The 21970-nt window shown below is 41.3% G+C and overlaps 2 protein-coding genes across 2 annotated transcripts in view; one reads left to right on the forward strand and one right to left on the reverse strand.

The window, feature by feature from the left end:
- Window positions 1–13: 13 nt before the first annotated feature.
- LOC135493017 (glutamate receptor ionotropic, kainate 1-like) lies at window positions 14–7022 on the reverse strand. The gene is made up of 9 exons (XM_064779767.1): window positions 6878–7022; window positions 6244–6399; window positions 5137–5373; window positions 4589–4695; window positions 4311–4401; window positions 3339–3663; window positions 2522–2742; window positions 1258–1514; window positions 14–713 (listed from the first exon to the last, which is right to left on the reverse strand). The coding sequence occupies exons 1-9, from the start codon at window positions 6902–6904 to the stop codon at window positions 404–406; spliced, it is 1731 nt and encodes a 576-aa protein (XP_064635837.1). The 5' UTR covers window positions 6905–7022; the 3' UTR covers window positions 14–403.
- Window positions 7023–16544: 9522 nt separating this feature from the next.
- The window catches only part of LOC135493018 (fibrocystin-L-like), a 37635-nt gene continuing 32209 nt past the window's right edge, over window positions 16545–21970 (forward strand). The window contains exons 1-3 of the mRNA XM_064779768.1: window positions 16545–16618; window positions 20984–21067; window positions 21211–21337. Of these exons, the coding sequence (XP_064635838.1) occupies window positions 16570–16618; window positions 20984–21067; window positions 21211–21337 (260 nt within the window). The 5' untranslated portion in view covers window positions 16545–16569. The remainder of the gene's footprint in view (window positions 16619–20983; window positions 21068–21210; window positions 21338–21970) is intronic.

The following is a 21970-nucleotide window of genomic DNA, read 5'->3' on the forward strand; positions in this document are numbered from 1 at the left end:
TACATTACAGCCAAAACACTGGCTGCGTCAGCAGTTCGTTCTATTTCCAGTGATGTTCTGGCCAAATGTTCGCTGTATTGAAGTTGTTCCGACAAAAAATCATCCAACAGATGGGTGCCGCTGTAGCTCAGCCACGGAACCGGTTCTCACGGTGAACTTGCTTCTACCAATGTGACCAGCAAGACGGCCAATTTTGACTGCGGGACTGTTTAAAATCTAACGGCTGAGTGGGGTGTCGTGTTATTTAAAACTCGACACATCATAGTGTTAATTGTGGACAAGATTGGTCGCTCCCTGCCAACTCTCGAGAGAGCGAATTATTTTCCTTCCATGCCCTACTTTACTTCTTTTCTTGTAATCGCATCTCCAATGACAGTCACGCGGTGAATCCAGCGCCGTCTCTTTAACTTCGGGCAGCATTCGATTGCTGAGGCCTCTCCTCGACACTGCCAGTTGTTTCCGCGTTCGTCCCCCTTTCACGAAATTCGTAGCTCTCTGACTTATTCCTGTTAAAGCGATTGTACAATAATTCACCAACGAGGACCAAAGCCCCGACAGCAATCGCACAGGCAACAACAATAAAGGCCCCAGATACGGATGCTAGATCCAACGGCTTGATAGTCCTTCCGTCTTTACCTGCTGCGCATCTTCCTCCCTCCCACCATTTCTTCTTCCAGTTGACTATGAAGCCTGCCTGTTGAATTTGGCTTATGCTGAAAAACACAGAGTAATGCTTTTAAAGCGGGTGACAGCACATGACTCATGCAGATAGCCTTCTAAAATAATGCATCATGATACCATACGTAAAGCATAACGCTACGCGCCACGACGCAGAAAATGGCGATGAACGAGAACATTGTCAACCATGTTTTAAACGATTGGCGCACTTGACTATTCGCTCTCTCGTCGACCTGCAACCGAGACTAAACCTTCTTTGCCTAAAGTCGTTCAATGTTGTTTCGAAGCTTAATAGATAGTGTAAAACATGCGACTCTGATAGTACGTCGATTACGTCATTGTCAGGATCATGGCACTATCCAAGTCCATCGAGGAAAACGTAACGGCGTCATAATGATTTCCCTGACCTGACATCGGCCTCGGGGAAACTTGGCAATTCCGTAGTTTTTATTTTTTCCATTTCCTGGGAAATTTGGTAATGTGTTATGATATTGTAGTGTGGAAGATGACTGAGTACAGCCGACAGTTGACTGGAAGTATCGGCCTTATTTTATACTGCGCTAGTCCTTTGACACTTACATTTTGTTAATCGCCTCGCCGAATAGCGAATTCTTCGGAAGAGCAAATCCATATCCCGCCGTGAAGAATTGCTGATCCCCAACAGTAAACTTGTCACAATTTGTATTGGCGAGGTATTCGAAGAAAGCCTTGTCACCAATCCACGCCCATTTCCCTTCGTTCATTAGCTTTAACCGTTCTCCCCAGGCCATAGGTCTTCGTGGCATCCCCTCCATCATCGAGTAGACTTTACCGTAAGTAGACTTTGGATCCGATTCCTATATTGACAATTTTTAAAAACAGAGCAGTTGTAGATACCCAAAACACAAAATATATCATAAGGACTCATCTCCACATCAGCCGTATTTCGCACACGGTCCCTTGTCTGTTAGCATATGCGGTGTGAGACAGCAGGGAGTTTTGGCAAATTTCCCGAAACGTCAACGTGAACGAATATCCCATTGTTCGACACCGTTACCAAGAGAGCGAACAATGCAATATGCGTGTATTGTATTTCTGTTAGGCCTACCGGTACATTCATTTTGATACAAACTATACTGTGTTTAGGCCGCACCGGTTGGTGCTGCCACCTAGTGAGAGAATATACACCGATCTCGTGACAGCTAGACAGTGTTGTTCCGTCTTTCACAGTTCGCCCACCAGCGCAGAAGGCCCAGTTATTCCCCCGAGCGGGGACATAACAATGCGTTCTTGTTGGCGTTAGGGTCTTTGCGGAAACTCTCTATGAAAGAAACGCGTGAGACGCTTACGAGGAGACCTTAATGGGCGATGATGCTTCCTCCTGCAATACATTCTGTTTCTATAAACCGGTGACTGTGTGATTACGCATATCGCCTCCTCCAATTCTAACCCATATCAGCGCAAGATCCATGTAAAGGCCTACCGTACAATTTAAACACTAACATTATTTTGACACATCTACATGCATGTACAATACACTGTAATCTCATTTCAGACAACTTTTGGCAGGCAGCCATCCAACTATTAGAAGCGTCGTTAGGAGAACTTCTTTTAAAGAGAAACTATAAGCGGGGGCAGGTGACTCGCTTGTTCACCGATAGGCGTCGCTGTCAAAGCAGAGATACATCGGCTCTGTAATTCAGTATGTACTAGGAATCATTTGATCTCTGAAAAGTCAAACCTGACCCAGTTTTTTTTAGTAGGCGCATTAGTCACCTGTTAAGCAGTATCTATGATCAACAGCTTTCTCGTCCCCTTTCAATTTCTTAAGAGGAGAGAATGATCAGGAATTAAAAAGGATTACCTTGAATAGATCATAAGTACTGGTTCCATAGGTAACAAACGGACGAATTTCTGTCTGGGATGTGAGGTCGCGTAAATTTCTGATATAGTCCGGTTTCGAGGGTACGGCGAGGTAGGCGATGAGATCTGACGTGTAGAAGGACATCACCATGATACTGAAGAAGGAGGCGAGGTTGAAGAGGGTTCTCCCCGAACTTGATACTGGGTACCAGGTAACAGACGCTGAAATAGTAATGGGTAATTCCATGAAGTATGTTCGCATAAGATGAAGTACATTTTGCCTTTCCTATCCTAACGAAACAAGTCAGATAGTCCTAAACTCAACTGCTAATAATTCTTTGAGTGTATCAGAAAATGAATAACCACAGCAAATATCTGTGTATTGACAGACAATCTTTGATTAAAAAAATAACTATGCATGCCCATTGAATAGTTTAGATGCATGGTGATTGTATCCGAAATCTTAGTGCGCCAGTCACTTTTCAGACCATTCTTGTAAACCACGGCTTGTCGCCTATACGGTCACTGATGAAAGATATCTCATCTTGGGAAAGCTTCCCTAAACAACTGCCGTCAATTTTGTTGATCACCTCTGTAGAAGAGAGGACAGTGGAACCTCCCATAGCGGACACCTCTTTAGTAAGGACACCCTCTCTATTAAGGACACTAGTTTTGGCCCAAAATTGGTTGTTTCCATTCCATTTGACCTCTGTAATCAGGACACATCTCTCAATTAAGGACATCACTTGTCAGTCCCGAGGTTCTCTAGTATTGAAGAGTGCTGCAGTCGCAAGGCCCACGCGCGAAGTTACACTAACCTTGGCCCAAGAAGTTACCAAAAATCATCCATGTGTTCTCAGTGAGGCTTAACTCATCTCCTTGGACGGCTTCATGTCTTCTCTGTGCACCCTCGGGGGTTGACCGGTTCACTAACCATTGGAAAACACCAACAACAACAATAGATACTGCAATGAGTATCCAAACAGTCGGCGAGAACGGTTTGAAAAGCCGGAACATTTTGTCCTGAGTGTTTTTTTTCTTGGTCATGATGCCGAGGCCGTCTTGCATGAAGGGGATGGTGAAGTCGATAGCTGTTGCTCGAACTGCCGTCGCGGTGAGAGGCGACACAGCTATATCCGCTTCCTAAAACAACAATCGAGAACAAATTATTAGGGAGGTTGAGAACAACGACTAATCAAGGATCCGTATACGAATACGGATAAAACTATGTAGAAGGAGGACGAATTTTGTGTACATTTCTATCCGTATAAATGTAGGATCCGTGATAAGTCAATGATATAGCCTTCCCTATTTAGGTAAACGATATACAAATATAGATGTTCACAGCTTTTATAATGAATTTGACGTTTTTACAAGCTCTGTTTTTTTGTATCAACGATTACTAGACAGCTAAAAATGCCCTTTCTCAAATATCTTCTTCTGCCATGCCCTTTATCACGGTATCCGGTGAGACAAACATATTTTATTCGTACGCGATATTGCTCATGCATCATAACTAATTTTGGCTCACTTTCAACAAGTCGAACTCAAACGAAAAAGAATCAAATACAGACTTTTTCAGAAGTTAAGGTCACTATCCACTTTCAACGCTCTACAAAAACTGCTTGGGGGATTTCTTCAAAGTTTAAGTTGTTTTTTTCTTCAATCAAATTTTGGGACATTTCCCTTTGAAGCTGACTCTAACTGCTTCGATAGTGACTCGATCCACATGGAAAAACCTCTACTCAATGAGCCTCAAGGCAAGGGGTCTAAAGCAAATATGCACTCACCCCTCGGACGACCATTCCGACCATTCCAGTCCACGATCCATCCGAATTCAGTGACCCATATTGTTTGTCTGCGGGCAACACATATCTAACACTGTAAATATATAAATATGTCAATTTACTGTTTTCTTATAGCAAACACAAAGGAGAATGATAAACCTGTCCTGGGAATAACAATGTAACTGACCAACGAAAGGAGCCTGCAATGAATTCGTCTTCTGAAGAGTGGCAATCTCGCTAATTGACCAACTTAAGTGTAGCCTGCAGTGAGTTTCTTTTACCTGAAGTTTAACCGCTTTGAGAGTTCGTGAAGAATGTCTGCTAAGAAACCAGTAAAAACTAGATCGTCCTTCGCTGTAGATGCGTTCATGATCATGAAGGGTGGATCCTGAAATCGAAATTTACGTTAAATTAAAATGCTCTATAAAATTGCTTTTGACCTTTTTCTAGAGGTGAAACAAGATCCCAAATGAGATATTGTTTTTTAAAGAACATGAGCGTATGTATTAAAATGTGGGGCCTCTGTGACTGGTGTTAAGATTACCAGAAGAATAAAGTCAGTGTCCGTGTTCGTCTATGCAGATTGGAATAATAAGTAAGGAAACTATACAGGCCTTTACATATGCAATAACTGTCTTGTCAACGTCTTTTTGGATCACTGCATCACGTTGATTTGTCCTTGTCGGTTTGGGCCTATTGACTCCTTGAGGGGTATTTCGTGGGGGACGATGTTATCAAGATTCGCCCTGATCACCCTTTGGTAAGACAGTAGAACAGTGGGACTTCGGCGTAGGTGCGTGCGGGCTTCTCTAAAAAAGGTTGCTCTTACCGGCAGTGTCGCAACTATTAGTGTCCTATTCTTGAAATGTTTAAACTCGTTGAGGAACAAGGTATCATTGACATTGATACCCTTCTCCTTGCTCCATGTTCCTACTCGTTCATAAACTGTCTTGTTCGCGCCATCTGTTATGGAACTCTCTAGGTCGAACATTTCTTGGCCGTGGCCCCATCGTCGGTTCGTGGAGTTATCAAAGGAGATATTTCCCGTTATGCCCTCGACTTTGACCTGAAAATAAATCATAAATGACATGTCCTCATATAAGCGATTCACAGTCGATTTCTACAGTATTTGATTTGAATCGATGGCACAACTGTGTCAGTATATGTATCAACGCGTGCGCTGCTTCTAGGCAAAGCGTTAATCGCGGCGTAAATGTCGAAACATTCCTCGAGAGTTCAATACTAGCTTTTCGTTCGAACCTTTACACTTCCAGCAGCGCCAATTAAAAAGGGCCCTTGGCTGTTCAGTCGCAGTGCGGTATATGTATAAGAGGTGTCCACTGCCATGTTTTTGAACACAAAATATTGCTGAATCATGAGAAAAACGCCAGTATGCTCCAGGAGCTCCGTTGTGTTTTTCGAGTCATTCTTGCTCTTAGGACTCACACGAAATGGATATAGCTTGGATATTTTGGCAGACAGAAATGGTAGATCTGAGTACGAAGTACCTTTTTTGCGTTTTTCGACATCAACTGCGCGGGCGTTTCCAGAAGTTCATTCGTACTGGCTCGTAAAACACGAATAGACCTGCATCTAACCGTGAGCGCTCTCCAACTATAAAGTTAACTTTTCTCGTCCAAGATTCAGGACATTTCCTTTTTGTTTCTGAACCTGGGAAACGCTGATAGCCAGTGCAGTGATGTACTTTTGATGGCAAGAACACTCTATAATTATCAATTTTGTGGGTGCAATCTTCGCCATTTTTGAAGGCTATTCGTGTACATCATCTGCGACTGAGACTAGTGAGAGTATTGACCCTGCTAGCCGGTCAAACTGAACATTTGAGCACGGTTCCCAGAAGGACTCGAACTAGTACGTGGCGTCGGAGTAAGACGGCTGCTAATCTTAGCTTATATTGCATTCATTGCATACGTACCCTCTTGATGGCTTCCTCGAATAAATCAACACCAGGCCATCTGCCCGTCCTGCAAGACGGCCTCTGGGAATGTCTTGAAATATTGTGGACCGTGACGACCTGGTGAATTACTTGTGCCAGGGTCGATATGGCATCCACAAGTTGCGACTCAACCTCCTAAGGTGAAAAATAAGCAGGTTTGTTAACCCTTTCGAAAAGCGACGAAGCAAAAGTGTTGATGCTTTCCCCAGGATTCTCACGATCGCGACTACCCATAGAGGTCGAAGTATGAACGCTGATTTACGAGTTGAATTCGCACAGCACATGAAGAAACAGCAGAAAATGCTGATTTTATTCAATAGCGTTTTGTTGGATTGTTATTCGACAAACAGTTACAAATTATTACAAAAACCTTCTAAAATTTCTGTATTTTTGTTACTCAACTCAGTGATACCCGGTTACATTGTAAGTCATCAATAAGTTCATTGTTAATTTAATTGAAGTGATCGACAGCGACTTTCCTTTCAGTGACCTTGACCTGGCAAAATCAACTTTGTTCGCTGGTGACGCGGAGTAAAACAACAATTGCCTTGTGTAAGATACGCAGCGTGACACGCATGCATAGAGACAGGCCCTCACGGCTTGATCTACTTACATTTTTGACAGTAAGGTTGCATGTCATCTCTTGTAGTGTATGGGATACAGCGGAATGGTAACTTGCTCTGATGATGACCACCGGAGACTGCCGTACCGTCACACTCGCCAACTCTTGGTTGCTTACAGAGGTATCTGCCAGCAACCAGAAGCACTGCTGGTTTTGAAGACCAATATGAGCAGCCTCAAAACGAAATCGCAGACAGAAAACAAAAATTAATGTCTTTATATTTTGGTAACGTTCTGGGCCCAGTTGCTCAAAACCAGTTTTGTGACTAACGCTGGCGTTGACGTAACTTTGCTTTAAGTCTGAGGGCTTAACTGAGGGAGATAACGCCAGGTTAAGTTAACGCCAGCGTTAGTGACATCATTTGTTTTGAACAACGAGACCCTGTTCTTGATTTCATCTTACCAAAAATGTCAATTTGAATTTTTTATTTTGTTATGTGACGAAATTTCTTTTCGAAAAGTGACTTCGACATTTTTATTTTTGCGAATCGAAATTTTCGCGAAAAAACTTAAACGCTCGCAAAAATGTTGTTGTTCACAGTAAGTTCCATCGGTCCGACAATTTCTCGATATCCGTCAAGTGCAAATGACGGTACATTTTTGTCATGATTACGCTTATTTGACCTTCCCCGTTTTTGCCTATCGACGCCAATGAAGCTGTATCGAGGGTGTCGATGCAATCAAGATTTACCCTAATTTACCTTTGGGAACACGTCAGAACAATTAGATTTTAGGCCAAGACGCGAGCTAGTTTTGTTTGAAGACAATAGACCACGTATTGTGTGAGGCCTGAAGTCATTTAACTGCGAGGTGAGGGAAAACCTGTTACGGCGAGAACGTATAGTTTACATACCATTGTGTAAAGTGTGACCACGTTCCTCTTCGTGCTAAGTAAGAGAATATTCCAATGTTGTTGCATAGCCTCGGCATCGTTTAGCACAGCTCTTGCCTCCTTGTCTGTTACGTTTCCATTTGGTACAAAAACGGTTCGCACTCTAACTCTTTCCTGCGTTAAGGTGTACGTAACATCTACAGCCAGGTCTCCTGAAAAATGTTGCATTGAAATTTGCATTGATGACATCGTATAAAGTCTGCCATAAATTCAATCATGAAACAGTGAGCTTTAAGTGACAAACCAGGAGAGCTGTTGATCTTGGCCCAGTTGCTTTGTCAGTAACGCTGGCGTTAACTTAGTTTGGTTTAAGTCAATGGGCTTAACTGAAGGAGATAACGAAATGTGAAGTTCACGCCAATGTTAGTTTAAACATTTGTTCTGAGCAACAAGGCCCTGGGCCCAGTTGCACAAAAAACACGTGAGGCTGAGACTGAACATGGGAGATTTATGAAGCACGTCTTAACCCCTGAGCCGTTCACAACGTATGGCATGAAATGTTATCTGCATTCTGGCAAAACCATTTGAAGTTAGATGCTTTTATTGATTCTGGTCAAATCCAGCTTTGGATATGGCAAGAAACGTTTGAAAGATAGTAGAAGAGAACCTCGCGCATCAGACCCCTGCGACTGTGTATGTCAACAGCAAGACATTTAAAAGACTTCACTTTATGTCTTCATACAAAAAGGTTCTTTTGGAGGCGAGCATTACACCACACATTTTCCGGAGTAAGGAATCTTTTGAGATGTCTGCGGATTGCGACATACGAAATTCAAAATGTCTTTTAAGGAATAAAGATTGTCGCCTTTTCAGTATCATAACATTTTGACTCACCTCTTGTGTGATCGTAAATGATTATCAATCGCGTCCAGCCTTTAAATCTGACCACCCCGACCAACGCCTCGATCAGCCTCTTCTCTGGTGGTCGCATGCTCCGGCCCCCCGGGCCCAGTCTGAGATGACACGCCGGGAATTGGATTCCTAGGTGAGGCAAGCCATGTGCTTTCGTCACTGAGGCTAGGTAGCGTGTGGACTGGCAAGAAGCAATTGATATAAAACCAATGATACCTTTAGCCATCATATCACAGACTGAAACAAAACGAGACTGATAGGGAAAGTATTTTTCCGAGTATATTAGACCACATTCCAGAGTCGGCCAGTGGGGAAGAACTAACATTTTGGTTATACATCTTGACAATGCATCGTGCCGTGCACTCACGTGTATTGCGCATATCTTTATACTACCCGCTGACCGACTTTCGATCGCCAGCGTCGATGGCTATTTAAAAATCACTAAATATGTCGGCGATATATCGTCGAAGAGGTTAACTATGCGTTGTTGTCACTTTGAGCTAACGCATTTTAAAGTGTGTGCACTCGCTATGTTTTGTTTACATAAGGTGTCTGTCATACACATGAACTCTAGTTTCGCCGAGCTAAGACCGGATTTGAATAATCAAGAAATGGGTGAAATTATGCATTATGATCGTTCCATCCCATTCAAAATTTTCAACGGCGAACAACGAGTCGGCGACACCGATTTGTCCGATGGTCATGACGTCATTTCCGGCTTGGTCAATGTGCTGATTCATCACTTCAAACGAGACAGGTATAATGTGGCTGGTCCAAAGCTGGTGACGTATCAGGAAAGATTGTGTACCCGAATTGCTCACGAAGTTGGACTGATCGGCACTTTGCGTGGTGTACTGGAGGTGAATACCGGGCAGAAGGTGCCTGTTGATATGTTGAAGAGTGACGTCGGCAAACGTCCGCAAACGCTTTGAATCTAGTAACTCATCATGGTATATTCCTGGAGTCAGAGAAAAAGGAAAACATTGCGGGTAGTTGCGCCGTAGCAATGCCCCCGAAGTGTCAACATGAACCCCTGTCCCATTGTTCAACCTCCTCATTACGATGCCGAACAATACGATATGCGTTCGCGTTGGCGTTTCGGGAGCTTTGCGAAAACTCCCTATTGTAAAAAGAATAAATAGCCGCGAATATCTGGTGGTTAACTGTTCGGCTGGAATGTTTGATATGAGAAAGAAATGAATCAAATTGGTCGTAAAAAGAAATGATATTCACCGAATGTTATATTTTGCAGTCCATTCAGACCAGCGTCTGCGACCCTTGCGACCAGTCCCATCGCCAGGCATGTTACGCCAATGACAACGACTAAAGGAAAACCCATCCTAACAGCATCATGGGGAAATCAGATGTTAATGTTCGCGTGTCCGGCCCTGCACTCATCAGTTATCCGTATTAACGTTATTCCAAACTGAGCAGGATTGCCATCTCATCTTCTTAACGGATAGATGTGACTAAATTTACTCAATCCGCTGTTCGGCGAAACAGACAAGGGAAGCATTCGTATAACCAGGCTCCCTTCCATAATGGATTGTACGCGTCATGGCAGAACGGGGGTTGAAAGAGAGACAGCCCACCTATCGATTCGTACTTATCGTCGTCATGATCATGAGATGTCATGGGAATACGCAGTCAGGAGGATCCCCGTTTTGCGAGTTGTCGCCAATTCTGCCGGGAGTTTCGACCTCATTCATACACGCAGAATCGACTGCACTCCCCCTCATATCCTAGTCCGCCGTCGCTAGGTTAAAGAGATACTAGCTATATATTATGGATAGGGTTGCACAAAAAGGCGCACGTCTGTGCATGTCCTTGTTGATTTCATCGATGCACTCCCAATCCGTATAAAAGTTTTAGCGAGATATCGCGCATTCTTTTATATATGGGTAAATATGAGTAAAATACTGTACATTCGACCACGTGTTGGACGCCGCGGTAACCCACGGCACAGTTGATTCGGGGAGTCTCAAGGGGGGTCATCGGCCGAATTAGCAACGACTCGTAAAATGGGGATCTTCGCATGACTGATGAGGAACTGGGCATTATTAACGCGATTCTGCCACCGTTTGATTCCGTATATCGAGTGATAGTCTGTGCTATGTAGTGATATATTATCGACGTTTTATTTAGCTGATGATACTACGGTTGGTCCATTTACAAGTTATAAAGACCTTTGTGTCTAAATCAATATTGATAAGCCAGATAAGTGAAGTAACAGTTCAAATACGCTTTTTAAAAGCCGGATTCCATTCACGCAACTCATATGCAGCTAAACAAATCTTTTAGTGCCAGTGCATCCAGAAGCCAGGCGTGACAGGTTCCATGGTCTCTCGTGTCCCGAGTGATCGATGAAAAAGATTCTCTCTTGGTATTCCTGTGTTGAATTTTGCTATAACCAAACTGATATATCGTCGCAGTAAATTTGATTACGGTCGTGTAAAGACGTTTTTTAGAGTAAGTCGACCAAACATGCCAAATGTTGGATAGTATTTCATTAAGTGTTCATAACCACAATATTTGATCATTTTTTAATTCAAACGTTGAATAAAACCGTTCAGAGACTTCGGGAAAAACCGACGTGTACTCTTAACGCGAAACACAAACAATAATAACAAAATAAATCCTATCGCTAGTGTACATAGTACATAGTGTTTGTTATGACCAATAACAAGTATTGATTAGTTCATACTCGCCGAAAATGAACAACTTGCGAAAAGTTAAGTAAAAGAAACTAATGAATTTATGTCTTTAGGCCATAATACGCAGGCCGGAGTTAGGATTCACGTTGTTACTTGTCATGTTTCACTTGTCACGAGTTAACTGAGTTAGGCTTGAAAACACGACGTGAGGGTGAAAAGTGACATCGTGAATCGTATGTAGCCCGCTCTTTGGAAATGACTTGTTCGCTGTTCATGTCACACATGAAAAGTGAACACTGATACGTTACATGTGAAAACGTGAACTCTATATTACCACAGCCCCAAACGGCTAAATGCAACTAAACTCCAGCAAAAGAAATGTTCCTTTGTTTACCAGTCTTATAAATGAACTACATGTAGTATATTCGATACTTCTTCAACTCATCTCGTAAACAATAACTGACGTGTGTTCCCTGCTTAAATGTATGTATTGAAACATACATTTACATGTGTGCTACCAGCCTAAATGTTTGTAATGGAATATGTGCTGTTAACCTTGTTATTACCAATGAATGCGGTCAGATATACGGTGGCTGGGAAAGGACATCACATGATTTTTTTTCAACATGAACTTTTTTTTTTCAGGAAATATCTCGATCGATGGACTTACTATCTCGATCGCCGAGATAAATAACTTGATCGCCCGTGATGATATGTCGATCGCCGAGATAGATAACTCGATCGCTCGAGATAATATCGCGATCAATCGAGATAATAAGTCAATCGATCGAGGTATTTCCTGAAGAAATATTGTTCATATCGAGAAAAAAAATCATGTGATGTCCTTTCCTAGCCACCGTACAGATATCATCTGTTTCTCGGAGATAACCGGGAGTGACCATATCATTAATAACCAGCGGGAAGCTCTTTGCATGGCATTAAAAAAGAAGAAACTTCATGAGTTTTTAACAAACATAATTATCGAAATATAAAGGGTTAAATCCATTTTTATTAGGTGGGCGCTATTTGTATTTTATCCCAGCTTTGATTTATTAACATAACTCATAGTAATTAGTTTTTTCTAATCGAAACATTTGTTCATTATGAACACCCTGATATTGACATAATGATAGAATCTTTGACTTTGGTCAGATGTCGAGATAACTGTAATAACTAACCCTGGGTATTAACAGATTATTGTAAAAGGATCAAATAAAATGACAAGAACTTGACCTACCGAATCTTCTTCTTTCGATGGATGTATTCGATAGAAGTATTGTACATCAGTGACATCTGGATCACATCCGAAAAAGCCACCTCTGCTCAATGCTATAAAAAAAGGTCTGCAAAAGTGATGAATATTATTATCATCAATCATCATCGTAATTATCGAAAATATATAAATGAGCATTATATACGTATTTTTGTATCATCATCTGTTCGATTTTTGATCATCATGTTGTTCAAGGAAATGCCGTGACTGACTGACTTCAAGTCCCTACTTCAATATTGGCAAGACTCTGCTTGAAACTGTCAGCAACGACCATCGTGTTAACGCGGTGTGGGTCGTCCTTAGTTACCTGACGATAAAAGACCACTGACCTCCACACAGCGATGAACGGCAACCCATCTATCCACGCAAAAGGCAACTGCTGTCTGGAGTTTATTTCTCTTCGCTTGGTGTTGATTAGAAATTGTGCGCTGAATTAGACTGCGGCAAACGCCTAATACAACTTATTTAAAACTTTAATTCAATTTGACCAGTTATTGACCTCGGTGTATTTGCTCGGCCAATATTCTTAATCCGATAGCAGTACTATGACAGTTTACTGTGACATTTAGCAGTATTATCTCTTTGTCAACGAGGTTTTCTATTTAAAAAACCGTGAGTGTAGCAACGCGAGTAATTTTGATTTTAAGTAAATATTATGAATCTTGTCTGAGAAAAGTTACGTAAAAAACCCATGCAGGCCAACCCGAAAACATGTAAAGTAGACTTTATGAAACTCTAAGGCCGAAGTTACATAGACCTCATTCGTTCATTTACCACGAGTCACTTTCCGGGTTTTTCTTTCATTCCTCGGTGAATGCACGCCACAAGGCCGTGCTTTTACAGGGGAAAGAAAGCAAAAGGGGAAAATGAGTCCTGGGAAATGAACAAATGAGGTCTATGTAACTTCGGCCTTACACGAACATATTTAGGTACGTATACTCGCATGGAGTAGTTTCACCTGACGTCAACATCTGTCATTCGCCACTATCCAAAAGCAGAAATTATGTAGGACTTCCTGTCAGGTGACAGATTTTGAACAATCAAAACGCCCATATCATTGCCGTGCTGTTTGTGCCGTACATGCATGATAGCTCCCTTCTGATTGGTCAATACCAGTCAGGAAGTCATAAATTGCTGCTTGGGGAAAGTGGTGAAGCAATCACAACTGACCATGGCAACATTTGATTCAGTTGAGTCGGGAACGACAATTCATTGCTCTGCTCTCCCACTTGGCTCACCCTGAAACACAGTTTTGCAAAAGCCATTATACTAGTTATCACAAAATAGTATCAACGTGGCCGACGGAAAAATTCTCACGATATTTCCGAATCATAAATAAAAACAAATATCCTTACTAATCTAAATTAATAAGGCAATAATCGTGATGATTATCAAATGAAATAACTGACGTACATATTCACTAATATCTTAGCTATACATAAACAGTGATTTATTATCATAAAAGCATGGGGAGTATAACGCAATAGTTGTGTAAAGGCCTTTCTTAATACACTTATACTTATCATATTAAATCTATTTTGCGAGACAGATTGGCCGTAGTTAAAAACGGATTATCTTGGCTGCGTTGGGTTCACGGTTTTTCCAGGACTTTGGTAACTTATGAGACAAATTAAAGAACAGTCGCATGTTACAGAGTGCACAATGTAGATTCACTTTCACGAGATGGCCGACCTCACTGTCTTCGACATCCATTCCACTACAACAATGTCTACACGGCCTCCTATCAAACACGAAATCATCTTATTCGTAGGCGATATCGCTCATGCATAACTTATTTTGGTTGTCGAATTCGCAGTTAATCTGGCTATTGTAAGGGGTGGCGGGTGATTACATAATACGCTGGTACCGCTTCTGGCTTGCCTGAACAACTACAAAGTGATCACCGCGAGTTGTTTTGCATGAACGAAATCTTAATCGGACGCTATGTTTATTAGCAATTTGCGAGAAAAATACCAACGCAAACGGCGTAGGCCTTTAACCACCCTTCATTCAGTTTATCAAAGATTCTGTTTATTATCAAAGATGGCGTTAGGTCGTGTCGCCATCGTTTTCCATACGCAGGGTCTTGTTTACTTTCGGCTTGACAACATTTTAGAGAAAAACAGCTCTGACGCTGTTCTTTTGTTTCGTTAACAGATTTGTATTACCGTTTCAGTTGAATAAGCGTTTTCTTGACATTGTTAACGATATTTGTCGCGTCCTGTTGCTATGACGTCATTAGTTCCTAATCAATGTGTTCACAAAGCAGATTTTATCCTGCTGAGAATAGGCGTCGAAAACAGTTACAAACTTATGATAAAAACGAAATCTCTCAAAAGTTATTTTTAGTGTTTACTTTTTAAAATCTGGGTGAATGGAATATTCTGCTGCAAAAGACATCATAGTCGGGAAAAAAGAATATGTGACGTCATGAAAATGTTGTCTCCTTTATTGACGTCATCGCTATGAAACGTATACATAATTTTGTGATAATCATGATCATTTTATTTCCGGTTTTGGCTCAACTTAGACTTGCCTGCGGGACACACGCAATTCACTCGCGGATCGAGCCTAGACAACTTCGATCTATTAATAACGGCCGTCTAATCGGACAACCATGTACATGCTACTTGACATTCATTAGTAGAACAAATAAATTTATCAAAACAATGTCCAACCTATTTATATGACGACAAAAATTAATCACCGTCTAAGGAGATTTGTCATAGGCCTTGTGACATAGACAAGGCTGGTTTGTTAGAAGCGTGAGTATTTTTAATGACAGCACAAGCGCTTAAAGATACGAGTCGAACCCACGTGAAAAAATCCCGACTTTTTCCTTATTTTCAGAAATCGAGTTTTTTCAGATTTCTCACAGATTCGTTTTGCTCGAGTAGAATACGGGAATGTTTAAGGACTGAATTGTCTCTAACTGATCATTTGTAAGTAGCGTCTGTATGAATATTCAAACAGCGTTTTCTCATTTCATTACGTTCATTAGCAATTATCGGTTTAGTTTTATTGACCACCCAGAATGTTGTTTCGTGGGGATCGGTGTTGTCGAAATTTGCCGTGATGACCGTTTGAGAAGACGGTGGAACAATGGGAACGAGCGGGCTTTGTTTACTGACAATAGACACTGTATCTGGCTATGTGCGAGGCAAGGGTAAAAAAACGTAATGTTTGAGTTGACAAATTGACGCGGCGGTCTCTCATCATTTCGTGACAATCTAAAGGGTCACGCACACGACTCCGACTACGATTGTCTGATTCGATTGACAGCTCAAAAATTGCCCACTACACAGCGAGGTCAATTACATAAGTCGTGACGAAGGCGTTCCGACCGACCAGGCACGAACAGTTGGGTAACGGTTTCACTGTTTTATTAAGGTTTACCCTTTGTCCGCCTGCGCAGAAAGGCCCGAGTCCGAGTTGGGGCAGGAACTTTAACGTAGAAACTTGACCAAAGCGGTCAAAATTAACCTGAAGCAAAACAACGAGAAACTAATTTAGAAACAAGAACATTTCGCTGACAGTGGATTATTGATAGGGATATTGGACATTGATTCGAACAAAGGATAAAGGTTTGTTTTACCGATTTATAGATTTGCTGATGGTACACAGAATGATATGCTTCGTCTTATTTTAGGGTGCGCATCATTTAAGACTCTACTCTGACTTCGAAACCGGAGATTGCGACTTCGATTGTCCGAAAATAACTCGTCATGTTGGTGTACGCGAAAAACAATTTCAATTTTTTTTTTAAACAATTTTCCAAAATTCGCGAAAAACGCGAATTTTGCGAAAAACGCGAATTTTGGAAAAGTGCTTTGGAAGACCTATGCGGTTCGTAACACAAACCCCGGCCACAAACCAGCATGCCAACTTGATTTTTGATAGGTGGAAAAGTAACCTAATATTATTGTTGTCTTTTTCAGATTAGAATATTACTGCTGATTACAAAGAAAATGCAGCAATAGAGGCTTATACGATTTCAAAAGCTCGTAAAATTGATGATGGCTGTCAAAGTCATCGCCCTTGCTTTAGCCATTTGCCTCGTTGGTAAGTAATTTTGATGTCCTGGGTCAAGTTGCTCAAAACCAGTTTTGTCACTAACGCTGGCGTTAGCTTAACTTGGCTTTACTGAAGAAGATAACGCCAGGTTAAGTTAACGCCAGCGTTAGTAACAACATTTGTTTTGAATATCCAAGCCCTGTGTACTATATTGTTCCGCTTTTTTATGTCAGGTTAGGTTTTCAAATTATAGCCCTGGTACTATATGTTGGCCTCTCTAGGTACATTCAATTGTTTTCAACTGTGCGAGAGATATAATTGTTCCACTTTTACAGTTTACATGAACGTTGTTTTCACTATATATCCTAAAAAGTCAATGCATAAAATTTGTTGAGGAAAGTTTTTTACAGACGGATAGAAATACACCCGTGGAAATGTTGGACCCGGGGGCAAAGAACCCGGGAAATAGGCTGCATATCTATAGGCTTTTCCTTGTGGACTTGTGGTGTCGTGTCTATTGTCTCCATGACATGTTCCCTGGTACAACCAACGGGAACGGCCAGTAAGCCAACCAAAGTTTCAGTTTCTATGTAACGCGTCACACGGTCATAACTGATTATGGAACAAGGAAAATACGATCAGTGGGCAGTCAATGGACGCAGCCTGGGATATTTACCCGTCGTTCATCGCGGTCCGGTTCTGCCTCCAAAAATTCGAAATTGAAGTTGAAACGGATATTTAGTAGTTTTATAGTATTTAAAGCAAAGGCCAAAAAAGGTCATTTCCAATCACGTGATAACCCTAATAACCTAATTGGTCAAGGTGACCCATATTTTGGACACCTTTACCAAACGATGAGTTGTTTACTCTCCCAGAAAAAAACGTGGCTGTCCACTTCTTTTGGACTTCGAGCAGGTAAGCCTGGAAAAGTGCTGTATCAGAACGCAATATTATCATTATGATTGTAAAAAAAACATGTTTGCCCTCTTACTTTTGACAATTGGACATTTAAGATGTTAAGAAAAGTAACTAGCCCACCTTGATGTCAATAGAATCAAATATTGAGCAACATTATGCTATACCAGTTTTTGTTAAAATCTTTGTACTCAATTTGACATAATATTTATTCTATTGAATTACCGTACAATAAATAATACTTTAATTGTACTAGTACTTGAATTGGATAGTGGACATATTTTTTTCTAGCCATCATCACGATGATTTAATACTTTGCCATCTCGTAAACAATCATGTCTCCTTAAAACCGCTCGATGAATACGAAATTATAACAAAGGTCAAGAAGGAACATGACGTCATGACCTTCGCAACAATGTCAATCCAAACTATGGCAGCGAACGACGATGTGCGTGATATACATTTTTTTGGTATCATGTCACCCAATCATCTTATCGTAACGAGTTTTCAAGAAGGTCTGGTATTTTTAGCACTATCAGACCATATCACATTTCATGTGTAACTGTATAGTTTCGAGAAAAGCTGAACGGCTTATTATAAACCGCGAAATGCGGAATGCGAAATTGCGAGATGCCAACCTCGGTGAGAGTACCATGCGCCACAGGATGTATTGCAAATATGAAACCTAAAAAGGCGAACATTCATGAAACCGAGGCTGTAGTAAGGAGCTATCCTCGTTGTGATTGGCCCATTGAAATAGACTCCACTGTGTGATGTGTGGAATTTGACCTAATTTATAGCCTAGTTTCGATGGTCAGAATATCCCGCGCTATTTTTAGGGATGACCAGACGTTCACCAAGTACATGCCCTGTGTTATCAGTCAATCTTGTGTATGGTGACTTGTGCCGCCAGGCGTAACGGGAAAGTAATCTTGATACATGCAGCACCCTGAACCTCGTGGTATTATACGAATAGTATATCTTGATAAATTGCAAAAAACCTTTGTGGTCAAGATGAACATACAGTTGCATGTAGCCTTTGTATTGTCTTCGGCCCAACTCTCATTGAATGGAGAAGTGGACAGCAGCAACAGAAATGGTGTTAGATTGTCATTGTCCAAAAAAGTAGAAAATCTTGTGGCATAAATAGTGATTACTACGGTGGCCCATTAGGGACATCATGTTTTTTTTTAGATTCAAATACGATTTTTTTTTCTCGAATTTTCTCCACGGAATTAAGTATTTTCTCCACGGAATTAAGTATTTTCTCCACGGAAATAAATACTTTTCTCCACGGAAATAACATTTATCTCCACGGAAATAACATTTATCTCCACGGAAATAAATACTTTTCTCCACGGAAATAAATACTTTTCTCCACGGAATTAAGTATTTTCTCCGCGGAAATAACATTTATCTCCACGGAAATAAATACTTTTCTCCACGGAATTAAGTATTTTCTCCGCGGAAATAACATTTATCTCCACGGAAATAAATACTTTTCTCCACGGAATTAAGTATTTTCTCCACGGAATTAAGTATTTTCTCCGCGGAAATAAATAATTGATTCCGCTGATATGATTGGTCCTGCATTTTAGAGGACGAGGTCAAGGTGAAACTATTAACCCTTAAACCCCAACCTTGCGGTAGGCTCGGGAACCAAGCTGTACAGGCGCTGCCCGCTGGAACACGAGGCCGCTTGTCAATCCCGTTTGACATTGTCAGATCTGACTATACGTGTATAGTGTTGGCATGAAGACTGTGGAAGATGTAAGTAACACGATGATTGTCAGATTTGATACGTTTTGAATCATAAAAATGCAGTTGGTAGCATCTTTGTAGAGTGGCCTAGTATCAGTGAAGAAAACGGTACGTGGAGACCCACTGCCGATGTTATGTATAGCTAGCTATCGCGCGCAGTAGCTAGCTATACATAACATCGGCAGTGGGTCTCCACGTACCGTTTTCTTCACTGATACTAGGCCACTCTACAAAGATGCTACCAACTGCATTTTTATGATTCAAAACGTATCAAATCTGACAATCATCGTGTTACTTACATCTTCCACAGTCTTCATGCCAACACTATACACGTATAGTCAGATCTGACAATGTCAAACGGGATTGACAAGCGGCCTCGTGTTCCAGCGGGCAGCGCCTGTACAGCTTGGTTCCCGAGCCTACCGCAAGGTTGGGGTTTAAGGGTTAATAGTTTCACCTTGACCTCGTCCTCTAAAATGCAGGACCAATCATATCAGCGGAATCAATTATTTATTTCCGTGGAGATAAATGTTATTTCCGTGGAGATAAATGTTATTTCCGTGGAGAAAAGTATTTATTTCCGTGGAGAAAATACTTAATTCCGTGGAGAAAATACTTAATTCCGTGGAGAAAATTCGAGAAAAAAAAATCGTATTTGAATCTAAAAAAAAACATGATGTCCCTAATGGGCCACCGTAGATTACTTATCTCGCGATTTATAATAAGCCATGCTGAATAATCCTTTTTGATGTGTAACATGGTAAAGTTCGAAGCGATTTATAATGTCTATCCTATATGCGTAATATTGGCGTATTGTCATGTAAATAGCATCCTGAGGAAGTCAGTGTGCAGGGGTGTAAATAGTGATTAGGCTAATTAGAATGTTCTAAGCGCCTTTCGTCCTTTATAGTCTTATTCAAAATTCTGTCGGGGGCCAACGGTCCACTGACTAACTACCTGTTTTACAGGAGTAAGGCTCCACAACTCAGCATGAAACCATTTGCAAGGGCTGAGGTTGTCTATAAATTAGGCCCTAATTGAATGTTGATGGCATGTGCGATCTAACAACGATCACACAGTGATTCTACGCTGTGTCATAAGCGTGAATGCTGTGAAAAATATCAATATTTTGGTGGTGCATGGCACCTGCTGTAGAAATTCTCAGCAGATCTGTATTATTTCGACACGTTACGTAGAATCTGTGGCTCTCAGTTAACAAGAAAATGTAGATAGCCCAATAGCAAGTGCATGATCAACATACATTTGCAGACGATGTTGAAGAGTCTCTATGGACAGCAGCTATGTAGGCAAGATAAAGCTACCCGAAGACACCAATAGGGCCCTCTCCCATCTCCCAATTTAAATTCCAAAGTCGATTATCTCAAAAGTTAAAAGAAATGCCTCATTCGCCGCTATGCCAGATAGTCGACGATATTGCCGGATGTTTCGCGAGAAGAAGTCGGTTTTTAGTCTTGTGATACACTCGTAATCAAACCAGCTATCTTCGTCAATGTTGTCACTGCCATACAAATCGAACTGTCAATGCGAAGACCTCCGATGGGGCGCCTCATCGTAGGGTTGGTGATCTAGTCTGGCTTCTCGCCCGGGACCTATTAAGAACTTCAGGTACAGCCTCCAGGCATCCAAAGGTTACAAGCTTGAGTACGACGACAATGTATTGGACCAAAAAACACATGAGATTTTCAGAAATACAACAATCATTTTTTACCTTTTCAGGTGTTCAGGGTACCACTGTGTCCTACCTCACGCCCAGGATAGGCAGTATCAATGGTGAAACCCGCATAACTCTCCATGGCGTAGGTAAGTAAAATATTGATATTATCACACCGCAAAAGAATGTAATAGTTTTTTTTACAGAATAAGCCAATTGCTGGATTAAGTTTGTGTCAATTGCATCCCAGTGCCATTTCGTTTAATCTAAAAGTTAAATGTATTCGTTTAAGGTTTCGCCAAGGACCATTTCGAAGAAGGAAAGGGAGCTGAAGTCACGTTGGTGTCGGATAAGTCATCCACTCCGTGCCGCATTCACAAAGATGGCTGCACCGAAACAATGATCATGTGTTATACACCGTAAGCCAGGCAACATTTTAGTATTTTCCATGTATAAACATACAATAACATTGTGGCGAATCTTGACAATTTGGAAAACTAAATATTGATCGCTCGAATCGAGTCAGCAGAAATATGTCGTAAATGAGCCGTACAGTTTGGTATTCGGTTTGACTGTAAAAGTCAGTAAAACAACTTTCCTAAAATCCAATGGATTTAGGCTGTGATTTTGGCAAATTAAGTGGAAAGTCGCATAAGTCAATAACATGCTTACATGTATACCCTTGGGTCCTGGGCGAGAGGGTCAAAATATAAGTGCTATATATCGATTTAAGGCCAAGAAACACGTTTTTACAGCATGCGTTTCATGAACAAGAATATTGTCAATGTGCATGGTGCCGTAAAAGTATCAGTGTGTGGACCTCTTGAAATGGTCTAATGATGTTAAAGCCACTGCGGCACTAAGCGACTATATTATAACTTCCCCTTGATGGGATGTTAGTCCATCGCAGGATACAGCCCCAGTTAAACTGGAACCCATCTATAGTTTGACCTGTTCGGGGTGATGTTGGGGTGAGGAAACTAGATGGTAGTACGGCAGATGGAGTTTTCCAGGACCCAAAGCGAGCAGTACTAGCCGGGAATCGAATCCAT

The sequence above is a fragment of the Lineus longissimus genome, chromosome 8 (assembly GCF_910592395.1).
Source record: "Lineus longissimus chromosome 8, tnLinLong1.2, whole genome shotgun sequence".
NCBI lineage: Eukaryota > Metazoa > Nemertea > Pilidiophora > Heteronemertea > Lineidae > Lineus > Lineus longissimus.

Bases quoted from the DNA above. Each gene is read 5' to 3' on its own strand.
- LOC135493017 (XM_064779767.1), bottom strand. From the start codon at position 6,904: ATGACATGCAACCTTACTGTCAAAAAT. The intron at 5,374-6,243 runs GTACGTATGCAA...ATTTATTTTCAG, and splicing joins TCGAGGAAGCCATCAAGAGG to GTCAAAGTCGAGGGCATAAC. The intron at 1,515-2,521 runs GTAATCCTTTTT...TTGTCAATATAG, and splicing joins GTACTTATGATCTATTCAAG to GAATCGGATCCAAAGTCTAC.